Here is a 23,946-nt window from a genome sequence, read left to right as displayed (position 1 = left end):
GGCTGCATTGAATTTACCTTAGAGTATGTATCGCTTACCGCAAGCTCTACTTTTTGAATAGGATACTATATAAACACTGTGGTCTCTATGGCTTCCACTTCTACTTCGATGGATCGTAAAATTTCTCGTAGTTGACAAAGAGGAAGGTAGCGCGGGAAAGGAAAGAAAACGCGTGAAAACGACGCCATTTCCGAACCGATCATCGCCGACTAAGTTCTCTGATTACAAGGTTGTGTTAAAGAACCTACTCGGCAATCATGAGTCACGCAGATCCAGGGTGAGTTTATGAAAGCCTCTACATCCTGGTATAATTATATTTTGTAGAAAAAATTTAAGTTTTCTTTCGTTTTGTCAAGATCAACCTCATCTGTGTTGTTTGACAGAGAAGCGAGTTCGGGTTGCTGTGAAATCGAATACTTGTAGATTTATTTGAGATTGTTGGCCGAGATTGACAGGGATTATCTATTGATAACAGCAGGGTTTTTCGGTGGATAATGAAAAAGAAAGTTACACAGATGTGATTCTTGAATTTTGTTGCTCGGACGAGGATCGTTGTTTCTTGAGGTCTTTTAAAACATGTTAGTTAAACACACTGCTTTTGCAGCGTGGAGCTTAAGGTTGCGACTTTTCATGATTCACCGCTTGTCTTGATTACAATGTGCTCTTGCTTCTGTCAAGTAATAACCAAACGTAAGCTAATCATGGATTAAGTGATAGCAACTTGGTGATCCTTTCGATCACAGAAATCTTCGTTGCCACCTAATGAATTTTAAGGGCATTGTTTTTAAACGCGTGTTTTGCAATTAATTCCTGAATCTTCCTTGCCGAATGAAGTACTCTCACCTAACTAAAGAAAACACATTTAGTCTTCCAGCTGCGGAATAATATAATGAGGTGATTTTAAAACTGTTGGTGGGCAAATTTCTATACCTGTTATTGCAAATGCATATATGCGCTTAATTGCTCACTCATGTAATTGTGTGGTATATTTTGCAATTAATGCTCAAACTTTGAATAACCAACACACTTAATAGAGCCGCAGGAAAGAGCCATAGGGTATGCGGTGTGTATAGGCCAAGGGTGTTATGAAAACTTTTATAATCTTCCATCCATTTTAATTGTCTAATTGTTTGTGTAGTATTTCACCCATCTGATCATTAGTCAATGTTCACTTGCAATTTTCTGATTTTAACATTGCAAGATGGTTTACGTTATTGTCAAAAACTTGTAGTTTCCTCAAGGAAATATTTTAATTGATGTTTCCTGTGCTCACTAAAATTGAAAAAAAAAAGTATCAAGTAGCGTTTATTTCATGCTATGAAATAAATGTTAGTCAGATTCACAAGTCCGTTGAGTATTTATTTTGATTTGTGAATGACAAGTTTTGCTTACCCTGCATGTTGGGACATAATTTTAAGACATAATTTCCTCAAGGAATATTTTAATTGATCTTTCCTGAGTTCAAGTAACATTTATTTCTCCTTATGAAATTTTAGTCAGATTCACAAGTCAGTTGCATAGTTATTTTGATTTGAGTGAGGAGTTTTGCTTTCCCTGCATGTTGGGACATAATTTTAAGCCATATTTATTTCAAGTTGAATCTATACACAAGACTAAATGGATCATTCACAATAATGTTTGCATACCAATAATTTGGGTTCAGCTAATTGAGTACATGAATTGAAAATTAATCCCTATTTAACTCACTTTTTTGTACATTATGCACTGTGTTGATCTTTATTTATTATTATTGCTAAATCCCTATTGTTGTTTTGGTATAGTATGATAATATCAATGTTGTCATTTGGTTAGAATTTGTCAAATCAGTTTGATTTTAACTTTTAACAATGATCTGCAATAAAAGAAAACACAGATTTATGGCCGGATTTCAAAAATTTTAAACTGGCAAAAATTTGAACCACTTCATGTGCACAATCATATTATCTGAAAGAATTGTTCTAGAAATTTCCACCCTCCTCCTTCATTGTAATTTGTATTCCAGAGGGTGAACTGTTAAAACAAAAACAAGAAAAAGGGGTGAGAGAGAGAAAAGGACCCCAAGAATGTTAAATTTTGTTAAACATGGTCACTCAGCCCTCTTAGAAGTTACTGACAATGGTTTAGTTATTAAACCTTAAACCTCATTAAGCATCTAATTTCTCCAAACAGTAATCACCCATAACAAACTTAAAGGTCATAAGAATAAACGAAATTATTATTATTATTATTAAATTTAAATTTATACCGCGCAGTTTCTATAAAAATATTCAACTGCGCCTTACAATAAATATTAAATTAGAAATTAAAATAGAAGTTCAAAATTACAATTCTAAAATAATGCAATTCAATTATAAAAACTATAGAACTAATTAAACGCCCTATTAAATAAAAAAGTTTTAAGTCTAATTTTAAAAATATCTAAACTGGAAATAGATCTTATTGTGGTAGGAAGCGAATTCCAAAGTCTAGGGGCGGCACAACTAAACGATCTATCTGCCAGGGTCTTCTTGGATATTATCTTCGGGAAAGTTAATAAAGCTGCAGAGTCATCGTTGCGCCTTAAATTATACCTAGATGGCGGCAAGATAGATATTAAATGGCGCAAGTAATCGGGCGCCATACCATGCAATACCTTAAATGTAAGAAGAATTATTTTATATTCGATACGATAACAAACAGGCAGCCAATGTAATTCGTGAAGTAGAGGCGTGATGTGGCACGACTTTGGAGCACAATATACCAAACGGGCACTAGCATTCATAACACGCTGGAGTTTAGACAACTGATATTTCGGTAACCCATACAAAAGGCTGTTGCAATAATCAAGTCTGCTTGTTATAAACGCATGAACTAGTGTTTCAGTGCTACTTCTAGATAAGTACTTCCTAATATGTCTGATATTATAAAGATAATAAAATGAGCTGCTGCATGTTTTGGTAATATGTACATCCATATTCAAATGCGGATCAAACCATGTGCCCAGATTACAGACTGATGAAGAAGGACTAATATTATAATCTCCGACTCTGATGCCATCGATAGACACCTTTGTGAGCTGCTTCCGTGTCCCAACAAGCATAAAATCAGTCTTGACATCATTTAGCATTAATTTCCTCACACACATCCACTGTCTAATGTCACGAATACAATTTTCAATGGCAGTGACCGCATCCAACTCACCAGTGCCAACGCTAGGACTAAAGGACAGATACAACTGAGTATCGTCCGCGTAAGCATGCGCAGTTGGTAAATGGGACTCCAGGAGAGAAAACAAATCACTTGAATAGATAGTAAACAAAAGCGGGCCGAGGCAAGAACCTTGAGGTACACCCCACTTCAAATCAAATGACTGCGAAAGCGTCTCTTTTATGCAAATTCTTTGAGATCTCCCTTCCAAATAAGACTTGAACCACGAAAGAGCAGAGCCGCAAACACCTAGTTTCGTCTGAAGGGCTTTTAATAAAATCTTGTGGTCAACAGTGTCAAAGGCGGCACTCAAGTCTAATAACACCAAGAGTGATACATGCCCCTTGTTCATATTCATTAGCAAATCGTTTTTTACTTTTAACAATGCAGTCTCAGTGCTGTGATGGGAACGATAAGCAGATTGAAGCTGAGGGAAGAGATTGTTCTTAATCATGTGACACTGAATCTGATTGGCTACCACACGTTCAGTAAGTTTGGACACAAATTGCAAGTTGCTAATTGGTCGAAAATTCTTGAAAAGAGGATCAAGACCAGGCTTTTTCAATAATGGATGTACCACAGCAGTTTTCCAGGCGTCAGGAAAATATCCAGTTCGTAAGGACAAATTAACCATATTCGTTATTACAGAAAGGAGTGGGTCAAGGCAGGCAGATAACAGAGTCGCAGGTATTGGATCCAAGATGCAAGTTTTTTTCTTCCCTGATGTAATCATATCACGTATTGCTACAGCCGTTGTACATTGAAAATCAGACAGTACAATATCGCTAGGTTCAGATACCAGATCAGGCTCCGACGTCGACAGAAGATGCGATGGAGAGATACCTTCCAACTTTGACCTTATATTAGCAATCTTGGTAATAAAAAACTCGCCCATGTCATTTGCAAGCAGAGAAACGTCAGTATGAGGAGGAAGAGCTCTATCCGGCTGCATATTCAGTAGACTCTTACTTGCCATAAACAGCCTCCGCTGGTCAGAACTATTATCTTCAATGAATTGATTGTAGTAGACACGACGTGCCTCATTCATCAAGTTCACCACACGATTTCTTTCCTTTTTAAAAGCAGCACGATCTGCAGATAGGCCAGTAATTCTCCACTTCTTTTCAGCCTTTCGTCTCGACCGTTTAGCTTTTCTGATATCTTCATTAAACCACGGTGCTCGAGGCCGAACAACAATATCACGGGACAAGACAGGTGCATAGATATCTAGTATAGATCTTAGTGTCTCATTGTAACAATTGACTAGGGTATCCAAGTCGTCCGGTGGGTCAAGACAGAGCTGAGAAGAGCAAATCGTCTCGGAAAATTGATCACGGTCAATTGATTTAATTTTTCTGAACTGCAGATGTTTGATGGCCACCGGAGGTCTTTCAGGTTTTAGTTGACAGAAGACTGGGAAATGGTCAGAAAACAACTCACCAGTGTAGGGGCACCCAGCAATGATGTTATCAGATATACGAGTGATGATCAAATCCAGTGTGTGACCAAGTTCATGGGTAGGGTGTAGAACATGTTGTTTAAGACCCATCGACACCAGAAGGTCAGACATGTTTCTACAGTCAGTGTCATCAGGTAGATCCATATGAATGTTAAAATCGCCCAGTATTAACAAAGGCTCACTTGACATGACCAAAGACTCGAGATAATCTGAGAATTCAGTGATAAATGTTGAAGTAGACACAGGATGTTTAACAGAATATGGAGGCCTATAGACTAAAACAACCCGCAAACGAGTAGTAGCCACAGGATTGACCAACCATTCTGAAATGAATGTGAACTTAAGAAGCTCTTAAAAGTTAGTTGGACTTTCTTTGTAAGAACTATAGGAAGGCATAACAAACAGTGTGGATATTTTACATTCTGATGTTAGGCTGTAAATGATTTAAACAAAAATTAAATAAATTAAAAAAAAAGGGAATAGAAAGTTGAGATTTAAGAAGGAATGATATCTTACCTCAGTCAACAAATTGTATAGTTCATTAAATGAAATGATCTTGATAGTGTGATGTTTTCATTTCCAGTCCTTTAGCTGCCTATAACAGCTTGCAAGACAAGCATCTGGCTGGATATTTTTCAAACTCTCGTATGAAGAAACACTTGCAAAAGTCAGGACTGGTAAGAACCAAAAAAACCAATTGATCTGTTTCCTTTTTTTTTTTTTTTTTTTTCCCAACAGGCTCATAGAGAATTTTAAAGTTTGTTGCAGTCAAGTCAGTTGACACATACTTTAAATTTTATCTTTTTTTTGACAATGATGGTTAAAACTTACTTTTTGGATATATTATTTGAATGTTTAAACTAGCTATTACAAACAACCTTCATTTAACTATACTTATAGAACTGACGATAATAATGCTTCTCCTTATGGACTGGCATATCCCATTTGTTAAGCTGGCTAGGGAGAGTGTTGATACTCCCTGTTACTTCATGCTTAACCATTTCGCTCCCAAGATCTCACTCGTAATTCTCCTTACTGTCTGCCATATAGTTGTTTTTTTTTTGGAATGTTAGTTTGGAGAATTTGTTATTGGATCAACTAATAATCCCCTAACTGATATTCTTCTTTATTCTCATCACTTGTTTGCTTGATACTGTGTTGATATTGTAAGGAGAAATTCTGTCCTGGTCACTCGTGGGAGTTAAAGGGTAAAAAGAACAGGCATAAGCTCAGACTGCCTACATGGGCCACTTGGTTTTAAAGTACAGTCCCTAATACCTTCTGACATGTATGGTGCTAATTCTTTAAATGAAGTTGTGGATCGGGCATGTTTATATAGAGTACCTCATGACCCCTTTTTTTTTTGCTATATATATGACTGTCTCCTTATAACCTTGTGTTTCTGTAACATTAGGTAACCAGAAAGGGGAAGATAATTGATGAGAAGACATACAGACTTAACATGGCCAAGAAGGAACACAGGAAACATGTGCGTGATCTCCTAGCAACTGCTATTGTGCACAAGACATTGGATATGGAGGTAAACATTCCTGTTACACAATGATAGTCATGAAACAGTCAGTGGGTTGACATGTAGCCTACGGAGCAGACATAAGTTTGGCAAGTGCTCAGTATTCTCTAAACAAAAATTATGGCCACCATCTTTGATTTTAATGGCAGTGGAAGGCTGGGGAGAGAAATAAATTTGTACCAAGGGGGCAGTCAACGGTTTAAAATAAGGAGAGGGGTGGGAGAGTGAAGATTATTAGCCCTTTCCCTCCCCCAACGTCCACTCTAACTCCAAATCAAACAATTGGCTGGTTAGATAAACGATCATGAGCTAATATAAAGTTAACTTGCCCAAATTAAAGACACCCGCACTGCAAGCAAGGTGACATAAGATAATTTGTGGGTAATAAGGAGGCAATTAACAGATAAGATATATCTAGTTTTTGTTTTTTCTTCTGATTCAGTGCTGGTTTAACTTAGGTGTTTGCAAAGGAGAAGAAATGATTCGGTTTCAGCTAATAAAAGTATTTTTAGGTTGCAATGAGTGTCAAGGGTTTTTACTTTTTTGCATATGTTGAATGTTATACTTTTTTTTCACTTTGCAGAGGGTTCGTCAGTATGAGATAAGAAGGAGACTGGATGAAATATACAAAGTCGAGTTGGTCAGAAGAGTGAAGGTGATTATGATGAAGAATTTTAAAAATAAATTTAAAAAAAAAAGCATATATTAAAAAAAAATGATATATGATGTTAAAAAGGGCATGCCAAATGTTTTGATCTTAAGGAAATGAATTGCTCATTCACATTTTTTCAAAAGTATAATATTATTCTTAGTATATACCACACAAGTGAAAAGTGATTTTCACACATGCTGATTGGCTAGTTCAGAAGTGAATAACAAGTACTATTCACCTCTTAGCAGCCCATGAGACAAAATTGCACATCATGAGTTTAATTCCCAACCATCTTTTAGTATAAAAAACTGACATGTTTTAATATATCTGTGTGGTATATTCTGAATTGCAATAATTCACCTTAGTGTCAGTGAAAGTGGTACATATTTATTGAGCTGCAAAGTAGCAAGGTAAATATAACCCTGGCCTATTCACTTCCACTTGGTTGAATAACTGTTCTTTTAATTTTTTTATGATCATAAAATGCATTCCTGGTTTTTTTGCATTTGGAATTTGAAAATCACCTCAAGTTGAAGAACTAGTAGCTTTAATAAAGTCTTTTTAGTAAAGGTTGAACTTTGTAGAGTGCTACTTGGATCATGTCTTGTCAAATAGTGCTTTAATTTGTTGCTTTTGATTAAAACATCTCAGAATTATAATCACATACTATGATTATAGTTCTGAGTATACTATCATGGTGATATGTTTGACATGAATTAATATACTAATTTATCTATACTTGTTAAGCAACATAAAACCAATTACTACAATATCTCTAAACCTTGCTTGTTTCTGTACTCTAATTGCACTTGTCTTAAGATAAAGTTAAATCTTTTTCCAATCCTGTTCTCTTACTCCTTCACTATGTGCTTCTTCTTCTTCTTCTTTGCTTTAAAAGACAGTGGAAACTAAGTCAAAGGTGAGAGGCTCTCTAAAATAGTAACATACTGTAAACTTAAATTTTTTTTCTGAGTTCATTAAAAAAAGGTTGAGATTAGAGCTTGCCAAATGGTTGATTAAAAAAAATTATCTGTTTTCTCAGTAGCTCCTTAAAAATAAATTAATTAAAATAAGCTTTTTACAAATTCATAGAAATGTGCATAGAGCGTTGACAGAAAACAAAGCTAAATACAACTTAAAGCTACAGTCACTTTAGGAAGTTAATCAATATTTAATTTAATGTAAAGTAACAAATATTTTTTTTAGGATGGGCTACTATTTTGACACAATTGTTCTACTTGTGCATATATGTATTCATCTAAAAATCCAACTTTGGGAATAATTATTGATGAACATAATAATCACAAAGTCTTCCCTCTATCAATTTGTGTCTGCATTCTGAACAACACTGTCAAATGCATCAAATATTAGGACATGCCTTTTAATGTTAATTCCCAGAGATGATTTTAAAACTTGTAACTTCTTCCTATAGTATCCATGCATTATCCAGCAAACTGGTCATGAGAGTATACATTTACACATATCAAGTAGAACTCATTGTCTTGATTTAACACCAATAATTATTATTCCTGCAAATGATTTGCAAGAAAGAGTGCAGTATCTAGAGGGGAGAATTAACAATCAGATCATAAGAGTTGAAATGTTAATCTATACCATGTTGATCAAGATACTCTGCAATAAAGCGAAAGTGTCTTCAGAAATGAATTTTATAATATATGTTTTTGTCAAGATAGAATGTTGATGCCTTCTTTTGCCTTCAGCAATATTCTTTCATTGCCAATCACTTGGTTACCTATTAATCCTTTTGAGCTACAATTTTTCAAAATGAATTATAAATGATACTAAGTTTCTTGAAAAAAGTTTTAAATCTCTCAATGAAATTTCCAAGACCTGTTATAATTTATTAATTTATTTCTTCATTTGTAGGAGGGAAGAAATAGAAAAGGTGATGAGGATATTCTTCCTCTTCTTTCTCCTCGAGAGCGAACAGCTCGGCAAATGCCTAAGGCACAACTGAGAGACAGGCCTTCCACAGCACCAGCTACAATGACAGGCGGTGACGAAGAGGACCAAGGAGATCTGAAACCTTCGGAGATATATTATGACAATGATACCCAGAAAATATACTACAGGGTAACAATCTTGATCTGCTAGAAAGTTTCTTGAGTTTTAGATTTACAGTTTTATAGCACTGGACAAAATTATTACAATTATCATCATGTGATGCATGCACTAAATCAGTCCATTTTTCCCACATGATCCATTTGACGCATGTACAGAAATCTTTGTATAAGTCTGATTAGAAATGATAGGGTTTAAGACTTTCTCATGGCTGATATAGTTGTTATCAGTTACCCAGCAGTTTTAAAACAGATGTATGCAAATTTTGCAGAATGAGTTTTTTTCACATGCCTAATTTAATGTTGAGATCTGTATGTAGGGTGAAATCATACCATCAGGTAAATTGTTTCTGTAAAGTTTTGCAAGTCAAATTAGTGAGAGATATCCTGTATTTCAAATATCAGCTACTAGGTTTTGGAATTCACTTCCCAATGAAATTAAGAGTAGCTCAAGTTTAGAAATTTTAAAGAAGTCTTTATATAAGTATTTTTTTTGGAGTCCTATAAAGATGTTCATCACTTAACTATAGCTTGCAATAGGCTATTCTATTTGATTCTCATATATTTTTTATTAATCCTTAATAGATAATTCTCATTTTAATTGTTCAATTACCTAGTCTTAATCACTTCATTATTTATATGTATTTGTGTTTATTTTTAATTTGTTTTTGAGGGCCACGAGTATATCAGAATTTTATACTGTCAAGTGCCACCCTTGAAATATAAAGTTGATTATTATTATTGTTATTATTATTATTTCAAATACATCTTGTTTCTATGACACATAGATCAAGTGAGCTGTGTTTATAGAAGCACAATGTACTTTGGAAAAAAAAATTAAATACAAAATAGATTTAACCTACTCCAAACTGTCTAATTAAGATATTTCTTATATAATATACATAGTGGAACCGAATGATGTGCTTACAATTTGGTTTTGTTTGTTGCAAGGTTGATTCAAATCCATCCGCCATGAATGGCTATCTTAAAGATGAGACAGAGGAACTTGGTCCATCTCCATACACCAGAGCATATCCTGCCACTTACCCAGCCCCAGCACCTCCCCCAACAGGAACACCACGGCGTTCCAGGACTGCTGGCTCTACAAGGAGAGGTGTAAAGCTTCAAAGGGTATGTCAGAAAGCAAATGGTGATGATTGACATTACCTTGCCATTACCAAAATTGTTTGTTGTGTTCTAGAAAAGAAGAACATCTTGAAAACAGAGACAGTCCTTTAATCATGAATTACACACACAGCATAATTTACTTCAACAAATATATAGATATGGGAAAGTTATGTGACATAATTCACATAATGAAAAGTGGTAGTACTGAATGCCACATATATGAGTGGAAGAATTAACAACTTGTAATTAACCCTAAGTTTGTGTTCTATTTGCAATTAATACTACATAGTTATGATCGTTGTACTTTTAATTTATTACCCTTTTGTAGTATCATTTCTTGGCCAGAACTGAACCAGCAGTTGCCCGCAGAGTACAGGTATTGAAATGCATTCTAATGTTTTAAGCCATTTTTTTCTGGTTTAAAAATTTCAAATCGGTGGAGGTTTAATTTTTTTAGCAAGTTGTGGAGTGGCCATGGGCTCTTTTGCCTTTGTCTTTTTTTTTCTCTTCACAACTTTGTTTCTTCATCTACAAATGTTTAGTGAGACAAATGTAGCATTCATGGAAATATGATGTACCTGTCAATGCCATATTTGTAATCAAATTTTAACCCACAAAAATTACTTCTTTGAATGGGTATACCACTGAAGACACATGAAGTAAAGTTATGGAATGATACATCTCTGACTGTTAGCTGACTGGGGAGATCCATGTATGCATTTTACTTTCGATAAGGAATGAATATTTTAACCCTTTGACTCCCAAGATCTGATTGGTAGTCCTCCCCTTTAGCTGCTACACATACTTTTTGAATAACTTATGAGAATTTTGGTGTTAGATCAAGACAACAACTTCTACCTGATAAGTTTGAATATTATCATTAGCTGTTTGTTGGATAATGTAAGGATATTATAGGGAGAAGTTTCATGTTGATCACTTCTAGGAGTTGAAGGGTTAGCAGCCCTGTCAGAAAGAAAAAGACACCTACATGTAACCTAACAGGTGCGTGTTTCTTTGTTTAGCTTCAATCCTTGGCAGAAGTGACAATGAAGTTTGTTGGTCCCAGTCTGGTGCTCACCAACAGCATGTTTCCAGAAGACAGATTATCGGAAGTAATGGTTCTGCAGCAGCACTGTGGAGGAAGCACTTTGTGTGTTTTCAGAGAACTGTTGCCTCCAAACAGTAAGTTGTGTTAGAAGCAGTATTACTTGTTCCTTAGGAATGTGAATATCTAAAGAGATGTCACACCCCAAACAAGAACTTCTATTAATATCCTTTTGCTTGTTTTTGTGTTGTTGTTGTTTTTTATTTTGTTGTTGTTTTTTTGCTTTTTTTTTTTGTGATGACATTACACCTGTATACTGTCAGTGAAAGATAACATTTTGAATAAAAGTTCTGAAATGGAACTTCTTCGTGGAAATTGTATCATTGTCAACCAACTTGCCTCAACAATTGTCTCACAGTTATTCCAGTGTATTCATGTTCTTTTTTTTTCGTTTTTTTGTCTTTGTTGTTTTTTTCTGATGTCTTATACTCCTAATTTTAAAATCTTTACAAGAATTACTTTTACCTATGAGTTTCTCCCAATTTCATTTCTTTCCTGTTTGAATGCATATTTTTATGCTTTCTTTTTTTCCTTTTTCCAGCGATTTTTACCTTCATCTCACGGCGTCACAGGGGTTCCCCCTTTGGTTTGACATTTTACATTGATGGTATGCAAGATATTCGACTCAGCTGTTGTTGTGAATACAAACACAAACCTGGTCATGTCTTGGGTGGTAGAAATGGTCATTTTCAGTTTGTTGTTGTTGAGGGAGCTGCACCCTGTTACAGGTAAACTTTCGATAGTGAATGTTTACATGCATACACCTCTCTCTGGCTCTGACTCTGTCTTTTATTATTAGTAATGGTAATGGGACTGAGTGGTGTTCAATTCAGTCTGTAGTCGCACTCGTAATTAACAATTGGACAACTGCGAAACGGGAATCCGACTTAATATATAGATTTAGCGAAGCCTAAAAGCGGAGCTCGATTTTTTTTTCCCGCACGTCTCAAGGGCACAACGCCTTGCCCCGGCCAGGAGTAGAACCCGGGTCGTCCGACTCGGAGCCCAGTGCACTGACCACTGGACTACTGGGCAAAGCCGTGGCGTTGGCGTGCCCGCGGTACAGTTGACCACGCATGTTAAAAGTAGCACCTTGTACGGTCGTACGGTGGTACATCCAAATTTTTTCGTCTTGATGGGTTACTACTATTTTATATAATTATGGGGCTACGCTTTGCGAGCTCCGCTATTAAGTACGAGTAATTGATTACAGACGGAATTGAACAGTAGGAAGTCCTGTTACCAACTAATCACAACTATCGCATAATTAGATAAATAAGCTAGCCATCAGTTACTGCATGTTGTGAAATATTTTCTCTTTCCCAAACAAAATACTTGCAATATGAGGAAGGATTTTATTGAATATGTTTGTGTGTGGTGTTAAAGTGGCAGTTGTAAATTTGTAATTATTTCTGGCTTTACAGATGTCAAGTTGCATCAGCTCACAGATATTCCAAGAAACATAAGTCTATTGATGAAGCCGACAGATCTAAAACTTTTATGACTGAGGTAAATTTAGTTTTTTTCTTGTTTTTCAGTTACTTTTATTATTGCTTTGTTTGAATATACTGGGGCATATACTGTATGAATGTTTCTCAATTTGCAGACAGCTAATGATCAGGAAGAGGAAGAACAAGGAGAGACATTTGATGTGATAATAACTAAGCTAAAACCTGAATCAGATGGTGATCAAGTGGATGGAGACGAGGAAAAAGGTAAATAAGTTAGCATGATTGTATTGTCATTTAGCTAAGAAAGTGTTTTACCCTAGATGTAATTTATTTCTCTCTGGTATACGGTAGTCCGCTCATAAGTACGTTGATGACAGTCTCGACTCGAAACTCGATTCTCGATCCCAAAATCTTCGGGAATCAAGGATCGAGAATCACGGATTGAAGATCGAGATTCGAGAATCGAAAATCGAGATTCGAGAATCTGGAGTCGGGGACCGAGAATTGAGGATAGAGAAGCGAGGATCAACTATCGAGACGTTCGAAGAGCTTATCGAGGATATCGATGCACATGTTCAGGGAAACAATGTAATGCTCTCACGCTTAACAATGGCGTTGGACAAAGCGCTTGACATGTAGTCTCTCATTTTTTGATACACATGCAGCTTGATCTTCCTTGATTTACGTGTACCAGGTGTTATCTTTCTGCGCATTTTAGTGAACTTTCCATGTTGCATCTAGGCAGACCATGTCTAATAGGCGCGACTGTAAAGTAAACTAAGAAATTCGATTGCGCTAAGAGGTTTAAATTATTATTGATAGATTAAAGTTATTTGTAAATGAAAAGTAAGGTAAAGTAAGCTCTTGTATGAAAACATGAAAAAAGTCAGCCTATAATTCAAACGATGGCATCGTTATTACTTGTTAAATATAATTCTTTTATCTATCTGTTATCTTTTTGAAGAAGGATGAATTTTGAATTAATTTTTATTTTACATTTCAAACAGTGGATGTGCTAATCTCTCTTTGGCAAAGCCTGTAAGGAACAAATTGAAAAGTCATCCTCTAAACGAAAGCTCTTACGTGGCATGTAAAATCATATAATTTACAATTAAGAGCAATTTTCAATTTAATGTCAAAAGTAATGCGGGATTACATTGGTTTTGCTTTACTTTGCTCTGTGACTGGTCCAGAAACTTGCGCCAGTCTCTCAACCAATCAGATGTAAGACTGAGACCAATTATGACTATATCACCCGCGTTTTCCCGCGCTCAAGGCAGAATGGCTGTTTTTAAATTGAGTTCTTATCGGCCTTTACACGTATTTTCCTTTCTTTCGATTGACCGTTGTGATGACTTTGGTTTTAGTTTAACGACGCTCCATCGAAAAGCATATTTGATTTTTGATCTTCCCTGTATTAAACACAGATACACGTGCCTTCACGATAAAAGTATTTCCAACAAGAGGCTTTGTTGAAATAATATCTTGTAAGTAAATCAAACGGTATTCAGGTAGGGCTAGAGGCAAGAGTCCGGATTTTTTTAAGGATTTATGGAGTTAAACGGGCTTTCGACAATTTATATGACAATCTTTGGAACATTTAAGGTTTTGTTGTTGTTGTTGTTGTTTTTTATTGATAATGTTTAAAAACAATGCAGCAGATAGCCAAAAGGTTGGCCTAGAGCCGTGGTTAATTTACGGCTTCAAATGTTACTTCGCGAGGTACTTTTATTTGAAAGAGAAATATGTAAGTAGATGAACCAGTTACATTGTAAGGCAAATAAATGACCGTTTTGAATGAGTTTGAAGGTGCTTCCATACAATTTCACCACAGGAATCTCTATCATTTAAACAGTTACATGGAAGTGAAGCTTGTGCTAAATGCATTGACCGGTGTAAGGTTGATATTTTGCTGATCTTATAATGGGCATTCACGTGTCAAAGCAATTGCATTTTTTTTTTAAGATGAAAATATTTCTTTTCAAGTTCAAGTTTTTTTTATTATTATCATCACCCATTATTTATTAAGACTACACATGTAGGCTAGCCTTTAGAGATGCCTTATTGATTAGAGAATGCCACACATCATGCATTTGGTCATTAAAATCAATCCGGCTTCGGCAGAATTAAAACTTAGGAGCACAAATATTGCGTGCGTTCTCATACTGCCAGTGGAAAATAGATGTTGATGAGAATCGACGAAGTTGCAGCTGTTTTGGCCATCACCTTAGTGACGATATCGAAACAGTTAGCCGGCTCAATGGCTGTTGCGGAATAATCCTACAGTTTTCAAAGAAGTTCTTCTTTAATATTCACCTCTGGTTTTCTTTCTAATTGACAGACGAAGGTGAAATGGTAGACAGTAGTACCCAGACCCCTCGTGATGAGAATAACGCTAAGGACAAAGAAGAATTGACAGTTGAAGATGAGGAGAACACTAAAGAGAATAATCCAGGTAAGACATCAAGGAAAGAAATAGTTTCCTTTTTTGTGTCGGGGACTGGGCCTAACGTGTTTCAATTGTGTGACAAACCAAATTAGTTGATTGACAACAGGAAATGATTTTTGTAATTATATACAGTGCAAGAAAGGGGTAATCTTTTGTGAGAAACACTGCTTGTGATCGGAGAACGCCGCCTTTTACCGTGACATTTTGATTTATAAAAAATAAAATCTTTAAAAATTCTACCTATTGTTACATTGCGCGAATGCTATCTCCAGCGGCCGGAGAATCCAGTAAATTTTTTGAAGACGATGTTGATTGAGTCTCTCGGAACGAGCCTTGCTCCCTTTTCACTAAATAGTCATTTAGTAAAACGGAGCGAAATAGCTCCAGCGGAACGAGAAAAATGGGAGACTTGGGTCGGGTCGCGTATGAAGGGGAGTTTGGGTCTTAAGTTCTTTACGCGACCCGATCCGACCCAAATCTATCTCATTTTTTCATTCCTCTGCTACTATCGCGCCGTTTGCTATCGTGCTTTGCGTTGTAAACTGAGCGCCTGGAACAGGTTATTAAGTAATGTGAACGTCCTGTGTTGACAAGAACGTTTTTTTTTTCTGTGACAGATGAAGGTGGTGACGAAGGTGAAGAATCAGGAGCTGATAAATATGAGAATGATGAGTTCGAGGAATCCCCGGATAAGGAAGAAAACAACAAGGAAGAAAGTGACGCGAAACAAGATACTGATAAAGAAGATGACAAAGATGATAAAGATGGTAAAGATGACGAGGAATATAATGAAGATTTCGAGTCGGATGGAGAGAAAGAGAAAAGCAAGTCTGAAAGTGAGGGTGAAGAGGATGAAGACAGTGAAAAAGAAGACGACGAACCTGAAGATGATATTCAAGATGAAACAGAGGAAAAACAGGCAACTGACATTGGAAAACAAGAGGATGATGCTGAAGAGATTGAGGATGAAACAGATAAGGAAAACAATCACGTAAGTGCTAAACATTAACAGAAGAAACCACTTGCCGAAATCTCCTCGACTTGCGCGTCCCAAAACCAAAAACCCTAAGTAATCAGGTAGGCTAATCAGAACAAACAAAATATTTCAAGGAGCTCAAAAGAACTCAAAGGCAAAAGAAGCAAACTGCGGGAGCATGTATATGTCAAAGTGCAGATTTGTTCTGCAGCTGATTGGCCAAGAGGGTGACGCGGATTTTCTAAACTAATCACAGCGTGATGGAAGGCAAACCATGCAATTGCACCCCAGATTTCAGTACTTCCCAGGGACCGCGCAGAGGGAGGGCCCCCCCCCCCCCCACTTTTTTGCAATAAATTAAACAAAAAATAATTTAACAAAAAAATTTTCCTTCACGCAGTCTTCTTTAGCCCCCCCACTCGAAAACTTTCTGCGCGGTCCCTGCTTCCGACACACAGCCGAAAATTGCTCAACTTACAAACAATAAGCCATGTACATTTACCACGAGAGCCTCTGTAACGTATCTGTTTGTGTTACAGAAACCGTGTATTGTAGTGTACAGGAATAAATCAATCTCAGATAAACATCTTTAGGAAGCAGGGTAAATTTTCTCCTGGCTCGCAGATAACCTATGCTTGTCTAGGCGGGCCCGTTTAAAAAGTACTAATTACAGACAATTCGTAATCATAGATGCATACCCTGAAATACGTTACTATACAATACAGCTACTACTACTACAGACAACTACTAACGGATAAAACAAATGATAAAAAAATAAATAAATAAATAATAATAATAATAATAATAATAATAATAATAATAATATTGTGCATTCGAAAACGTTGAAAATAGTTATTCCAATAACAGTAATGATGATAATAATAATAATGATAATAATGATAAAAGTGATGACAACAAAGGTAGTAACTGTAATAATGATAATATTAATAGTAAATATAAAAATATCGATAATAGCAATAGTAAAATGAAATAAATGAAGTAAAATGAAGTAATCTGTAGATCTAATGCGAAAAGTGAATTAATAAATCTAAATAACAAAAGTAAACAAGAATAAAAGAATTATAACAAAAATAAATCTAAATGAAGTAAACTATATTAAGGCAAAGCTCCTTACTTGTTCTAATAAGCGCAATAAATTAATACAAACTGTTATGTCGATACAGCTATATTTCCGGGGAGGTGAGTCTAGCAATCTGGATGGCTTTATTTTTTCTTTGTAAGAAAACAATCGACAATTTGAAAATGGAAAGAGAATGGAAAATAACGATACTGATAATATTAACTACAAGTAAGTTTAAAACAAAATAATGTCCCCACAAATAAATGATAATAAAGTCTGGCGAAAGGAGTGATACTATTCTGGGCGATATTTTGAATCATCTTAACAAACTGAGGAATGTTTTACGTGCAACCTGACGAAATATTGAGAGCTTAAAAGCGGGGTTTTTTTTTTAAATAAATTAAAGAACCATTTTATAGATATAATTTAATATACAAATAAATCTAGGGAAGGGTTTTGTTAATTTGTTTGTCTGTTTGTTTGTTTGTTCGTTTTACTTTTGTTTTAATTTTTTCGGTAATGATGGGGAGGTTTCTAAATTGATAACCCTGTTATATATGATCGATGTTTCGGAGGGTGTTTTGAAACATCTCCAACCTAAATTCATTCCTTGGTATGGCATTGCGCATCCTTACTGCACAAGATTCCATGCACACTTAGTGCGTCTTGTACTAAGTGGTCGTGGCCTGCCAGAGAGATTGATCATCACTTTAATACATAATTGTAATTTTTGCTTTGTCTGGTGGTGAATTTGAGCAATAGCTGCCTTGTTTGTAAAACGAAACGACGAAGTTTTTGGCTACGGTTATATTTTCCTTTTAGGTCAAATTCTTTTGTTTCGACATATTTTACTTTGAAAAGGGGACTAATCGTAATCCCATTAAGGTAGCCCTACTGGATGATATTTTCCTCCGGATGTTATGAATATCGACTTATGATAATCGGTTGATGTAATGTTTGCATGAATATAAGAATGGATATTAAGAAAGTAATTTGAATTGAGCGGATTGTTTTGACTTGGCTTTACTTCGTTCTGTGATTGGTTCAGAAAACTCGCGTCATACTCTCAACCAATCAGATGCAAAATTAAAACCATCGCGGCTGCGCACCGGGCTCTTCCCGCGCTCGAGCAGTTTGCTTCTTTAAACTCTGAATTTTCAGTGGCTTATGAGGATGTTGACCTCTTTGTTGATTGGTTGTTGCAATAACGTTGATTTTGGCCTTCAGACGCTCAGCGGAAACCTGATCCAACACGCCTCTCGATTAGCCTTTTAAACGTTGACCCCATTTTGTTGTTGTGTTTGTTGATGACAGGATGCTGAACGCCCAGCGAGTCCAACAGACTCTGAAGGAAGACATAGCAAGAATGTTTCGTTTGATGAGGATGTCACTGTTATTGAAGGTGACCAAGATGGAGAGAGAGGCGAGGAAGGTGAAGAGGTATGGCAGCGAAACGACTAGCTTGTCGTGTGTTAAGCCAAGTGCATGATCCTTCACAAATTTCCTTTAATGTCCTAAATCGATTCTCGAGGCCAGCTCGTTATCCAGGACGTCCTTGATAACCCTGATAATACATTGTACGATGTTCATTTTTTTAGACTCCAGACAAAGTACCAGACGACGAAGAAACGCCAAACAAGCAGGGTCCAAGTACAAGTATTGCTGAGCAGGATGACGAGGAGGCTGAAGACGTCCCTGAGTCCCTGGATCACGGACGGGAGAACGGAGTCACTAACCCAGCTGAGCAGGAGCATCAAGAGGATGACCAACCTGACAGGAATGATACTGTGAAGTCTCCAGAGCTTAGTGACAGCAGCAGCAGCAGCAGTAGTAGTAGCAGTAGCAGTAGTGAAAACAGCGACAGCGAGGATGAAGGAAAACAAGGTATAATGGTTAGAAAAGAGTGATATCGTTCTCTGTCGTACCAATAACCAATAAGACATCAACAACATGATTGACAAGCTAATTGTAATCTAATAGCTTGTCGGTAGTCGTTTGTCTACAAGTACTGTAATCAAATGTAATCAAAGATCCTGGAAGTGTGCAGTGCTTTGCACCTACGTAGGGAGCCAAGTCCAACACCATTTGGAGATGTAAAGTAATGGAAAGGTTGCTAAAATTAAAATGTCAGTCGACCAAGTAAATAAGGTAAAAAAGCAAGGAAATTTTGAGTAATATGTACGCAAATGTTTATCTCACTCTAAGTTAACGCCGTAAACATTAAGTAATAAAAATGTTCCAGCATGCTGCATTACCGTCAAAGGCAGATGGCCAAATTGGCGACTTTCTTAGCATATTTGGTCGCCAAGTTTCACTTGTTTTCTACTCACAAAACAGTCGCATCTTAGAGCACTGCCAGCATGTTGTTGTTGGTTTTTTTTTCCTTTCAATTTTTCACCGTTAACTCTCTGTTTCTTGTTTCTTGTATATCGCCAGAGCGAGATTCCAAAAAGAATGGGAAACTGAAGTCAGGACCTGATCAAGATCCCGGAAGTGATCCAGACTTAGTCTCATCCGGTCAGTTACCGGATCAGGCTTTGAAGGCAGTTGGCGTGCGGCCTGGTGCCAAACACCAGGGTTCAGTCCGTTCTCTGTTGGAAGGGAAAGAGGATGTTGACATCGCTGGCGTTGAACTTGCCAAAGAACAGGTACAGTATAGGCACGATTGAAGGAATTTGAGTGTTCTGACATTTTCATTTTTATTCAATTTTGACCCTTTAATTCCCAGAAATAATTAACTTGTGACTTCTCCCCAAAATATCTAAACATTATCCAGCGAACAGGTAACGAGAAACTCAAACTTATCAGATGGAAATTGTTGTATTTATCGTACACCAGATACTTATAACGATTAAAAAGGAAATTAGTAGCAGGTAGAGGGGAGAATTAACCATCAAATCTTAGGAGTTTAAGGGTTAATGACCGTTTCGAACTAAGCCCTCTGAAAAAAAAGAACCTAACCGTATAGGCCGGTTATTTAGGCGAGGTCCTGCCTAAACCACAGTTTTACACAAGCAATGGGCTTCTGGCGTTGTCTTTGAGGGATTGATTTGATGTCATAAGTGTCCTTCCCCTGTTAACTGTCGGCCCTCTTGTCACAGCTCACAAAAATAAATTTTAAGATACAAAGGTTCGGCCAAATTGAAGATAGTTTAGAACGCGGTTTTGTCAAACAACGGTTAAACTTTGTTAGATAATCGGTCCTAGAACTTTAAGGTTATGAATTTTTTCCAAGGTATTTATTATTTGTTTAAAACAGGTAATCCCTTTATTTTTGGATCAATTATTTTTTTCCTACATCACAGGTTGAAGAGCTCGCAAGTATCATCGACTCACGAGAGGAGCTTGGATCAATTATTCTCAGAAATGCTGCGCTAGATGACAATATGCTAGAAATACTGACTCCTTCTCTGAAGAATAGGCTCGATTTAAAGGTGCGTTCGTCAATTTATCACCCACAGCAGTGAGTAAATGTTTTAGATAGAATGATATTAACTGGTGTGCTTGTTTGTTTGATTGTTTTTAGATGCTGAACCTAAGTGTGAATACTTTCGGACCAGAAGGTGCGAAACAATTGGCTGAAGTTATCAGAGAGAACAATTCAATTAAGATGCTACTGTGAGTACCTACTGATTTTGAACTTATCCTGTCTATTTGTAAGATTCTTTGTGTCGTTTTGATCAAAGATGTCATGGTACCGTTGTATCAGCATTTTGGTACAGTTGTATCAGCAAAGTAGCTCGCCTATTTTTTAAGATAGATCTCGAAGATATGTCAAATTCGAATCCCTCTCACTACAGCGAGAAAATCCGCTGATATCGGATTCATTGCTCTGTTTCAGGTTACATGGAAATAAGTTAAACGATGATGGAGTTGGGATACTAGTCGACGCTATTTTAGAAACCACAGGCACGGCAATAATGAACCTGGACATAGGAGACTGTGGCATCACGCAAGATGGCGCCGAACATATCGCCAAACTGATCGAGCATAACCAGACGGTCTCGATACTAACGATCAGCGGTAACAGCATTGACTTGGAGGGTTGGAAGAGTATTAGCAAGGCCTTGACCACAAACAGCACTTTGGAAACAATTTCTCTAGACTTCAATAATTTAGGTGACGAGGAAGCTGTTGTCTTGGCTGACGGTATACGAGGATGTAAAAGCCTCAGTTACATTGACATGGAGGGGAACAAAATTGGTGACGAAGGAGCGCTAAAGCTTTTTGAAGCAGCAAAAGCCAATAAGTCAGTTGTCGACCTTACGCTCCTGCCAATGAATCAGATATCAAAAGAAATATCTGATGAAGTGAAGCAGTTCCTGACGGAAAGAGAAAACGAACGAAAGAATAATGCACATCGGAAGGAAGATGGTAATGAACAACCTGTTGTGGCCGAAGGAGAAGATCAACATGAACGCGAAGAGAGTGCACAGGAACGTGAAGGAGAGAATGAACGAGAACGTGAAGGTGAGGGAGACAAACGAGAAGACGAAAAAGGAGGCGAAGGAGACAAAGATGAGGGCGTGGAAGAGAAAGACAAAACAGACGGTGAGGAGGAAAAACAAAAGGGCGAGGAGGAGCAAGCTGAGTCGGGTGAAATACACGCGGAACAAGGAGAAGGAGAGAACCACGACAAAGGAGAACAACAACCAGGTGGAGATGAACTTGAAGAAAGTGATCATTCTGCTCCTGAAGTTGAGGAAGCGGCAGGCAAAGGGAATCCTGAGGAACCAGAGTCTGCTGCACCTGAAGAGGAGGCTGACCAACCGTCAGGTGAATTCCCTGCTGGAGAACATGATATAACGAAGGAGAATGATAATGAGCAACAGAACGAGCCTGGAGAAAGTTCTGTAAAGGAAACGTCCCGGGAAGATCCCCCAGAACAGGAACCACCTGAGGGAGAGAAAGACGACCCTACCCCTCAAGATCCAAGAGAATCACTCGATCACAGTACGAATGACGAGGAGACGCCCAAGGAAGACTCGTCCACTGAGCGAAATGACAAAGATCAGGAAGAATCGGGGAAAGATAACGAAGAAGATAAAAGACCAGCTGCAGATTCTGTGTAGAGTTTTTACTCGTATGCATAGCAGAGGAAAATTCATCTGACGTCAACGTGCAACTCGTGTCCGTCCTGAGCCATTCGTGCTCCGCATTTATGTTGTCTTGTCTCTGCGATGTCTGTCGACCTTCGCACATTTTTATTTTAAAGGCTTCACCACCGTGTCCATCATTTTTCAGTAGTCAAACAAAACGACCCCAAAGAACGCGATTAAGCTCCATTTACTTACATTTTCATTTTTAGTATAAACAAATAAGCTTATAATGTAAGTTTAGGTATAGATTGGGCCATTGTTTTTAGTTTTATTTACTTTGTTGAGAGTTTATTCCCTTCCCCCTCGCCTCACCCGTTCATATTGTTAATGATCATTAATGATTCACAATCAATTACCTTAAGACTGTCGTATGACGAACCGTAGGACAGTGAAGTAATTTAAGTGCGGCTCTTTCGTGCTTGGGTAGAAAAGTCTACAGTTAATTGGGCTGAAAAGAATCCCGTTGGTGTGATGATGATATTTTATAGACAATATCAATTTAAAATGTAAATGTTTTTTGGAAGATGTCACATAATATTTTTTTTTATTGTTTTTTTAGAGGGCACGGTAACGAATCCTGCAATCTGATTGGTTCTTTACCCGGTCAGTATTTTCCTATCTCTGCCCACGGGCCACGGTAACGCTTTCGTGAGTCGCCGTGTACATCTCAACTTTCGTTGCCATTTTTCATAAATATACCTCGTTTTGCCCGCTGGGCAGTATTTTTAAGCAAACACATCGGTCACTACCTCAAGCCGACTTATGAATCCTCTCTTTCTCTCTCTCAAATCAATTTAGTTGACAAAAAAATATTGGTTTCAGAATGAATTTGTATAGGCAATGGTGTCATTACGTCGGTTGACAAGCGGCCTAAAAACCGTCTGCAATTGATTTTAATCATTCACAAAAAGTACTTAGAAAGTTAAAACGTGAGGTATTTGGTTACAGGTAAACTGAACAATGGAACTTTCATTCATTTAATGTCTGAATTTTCTCAAACAATTTGTTCGTAGTAAAAGAGCGAGCGAAGTTTTAATTTCAGTTCGACAATAAATATACGCTCTTGGTGAGTCTTTCAAAGTCCGTTCAATTTGGACATTTGGACCATAAATTGCACAACAGAAACTGAAGGAATTTATTGAGAAAAGGCCGCATTAAATCCCCTTGTGTCTCGTTGGAGTGTGCCGTTCGAATTCGGTTTTTGTGGAGGAAAGACCAGATTTACACACGCCGTTGCAGCAAACAAACGAGCAAACTCTCACAACTTCAAAATAAAAAATTTGAATTTACTCACAATTACTTTCCTCGCCGTTTACTTAATGAACAGAGGTAAATCTTCGTACATGAATGAATCGTCGATGAGAGTGAATAATACTTTCCGTTATATCATTGATTGTTTTTGAAGAAAACATTGTCGTGACAGTCCTTGCCAAACTAGTTCCGTTGTTTTTCAAATCTTCTTGCGCTTTTTTTTTCTTACGCGCTCTCTAATTGACAGGTGTCAGATTGTGGCAGATACTTGTAAAAATAATGTTTCAAAGTTTGTTTGGAAGCCTTTTAAATCATCTTTATCGTAACGGAAATGAAAATGTTTCGCTGAGGCATCTCTCTTTAATTTGCATCACCGCTATTTTAACTACCATTTACTCACTCAAAAATTGTTCAGTTTATGGAAGATCTTGCCGTATTTACTGCCCTAAATCATTCGGGTTCTTTTGGAAAGAATTTCGTCAAGTTTAAAAAACAAT

At 37.0% G+C, this 23,946-nt stretch overlaps 1 protein-coding gene across 1 annotated transcript; it reads left to right on the top strand.

The window, feature by feature from the left end:
• LOC131772021 (glutamate-rich protein 3) lies at positions 1-23,946 on the top strand. The gene is made up of 19 exons (XM_059087931.2): positions 1-277; positions 5,229-5,322; positions 6,060-6,185; positions 6,760-6,831; positions 8,716-8,922; positions 9,861-10,040; positions 10,366-10,413; positions 11,060-11,219; positions 11,684-11,870; positions 12,567-12,651; positions 12,749-12,857; positions 14,935-15,048; positions 15,660-16,033; positions 18,414-18,539; positions 18,698-18,983; positions 19,536-19,747; positions 20,405-20,533; positions 20,626-20,717; positions 20,941-23,946. The coding sequence occupies exons 1-19, from the start codon at positions 258-260 to the stop codon at positions 22,169-22,171; spliced, it is 3,852 nt and encodes a 1,283-aa protein (XP_058943914.2). The 5' UTR covers positions 1-257; the 3' UTR covers positions 22,172-23,946.

The sequence above is a fragment of the Pocillopora verrucosa genome, chromosome 5 (genome assembly GCF_036669915.1).
Source record: "Pocillopora verrucosa isolate sample1 chromosome 5, ASM3666991v2, whole genome shotgun sequence".
NCBI classification, from domain to species: domain Eukaryota; kingdom Metazoa; phylum Cnidaria; class Anthozoa; order Scleractinia; family Pocilloporidae; genus Pocillopora; species Pocillopora verrucosa.
This window is presented reverse-complemented; position numbering and strand designations above follow the sequence as displayed.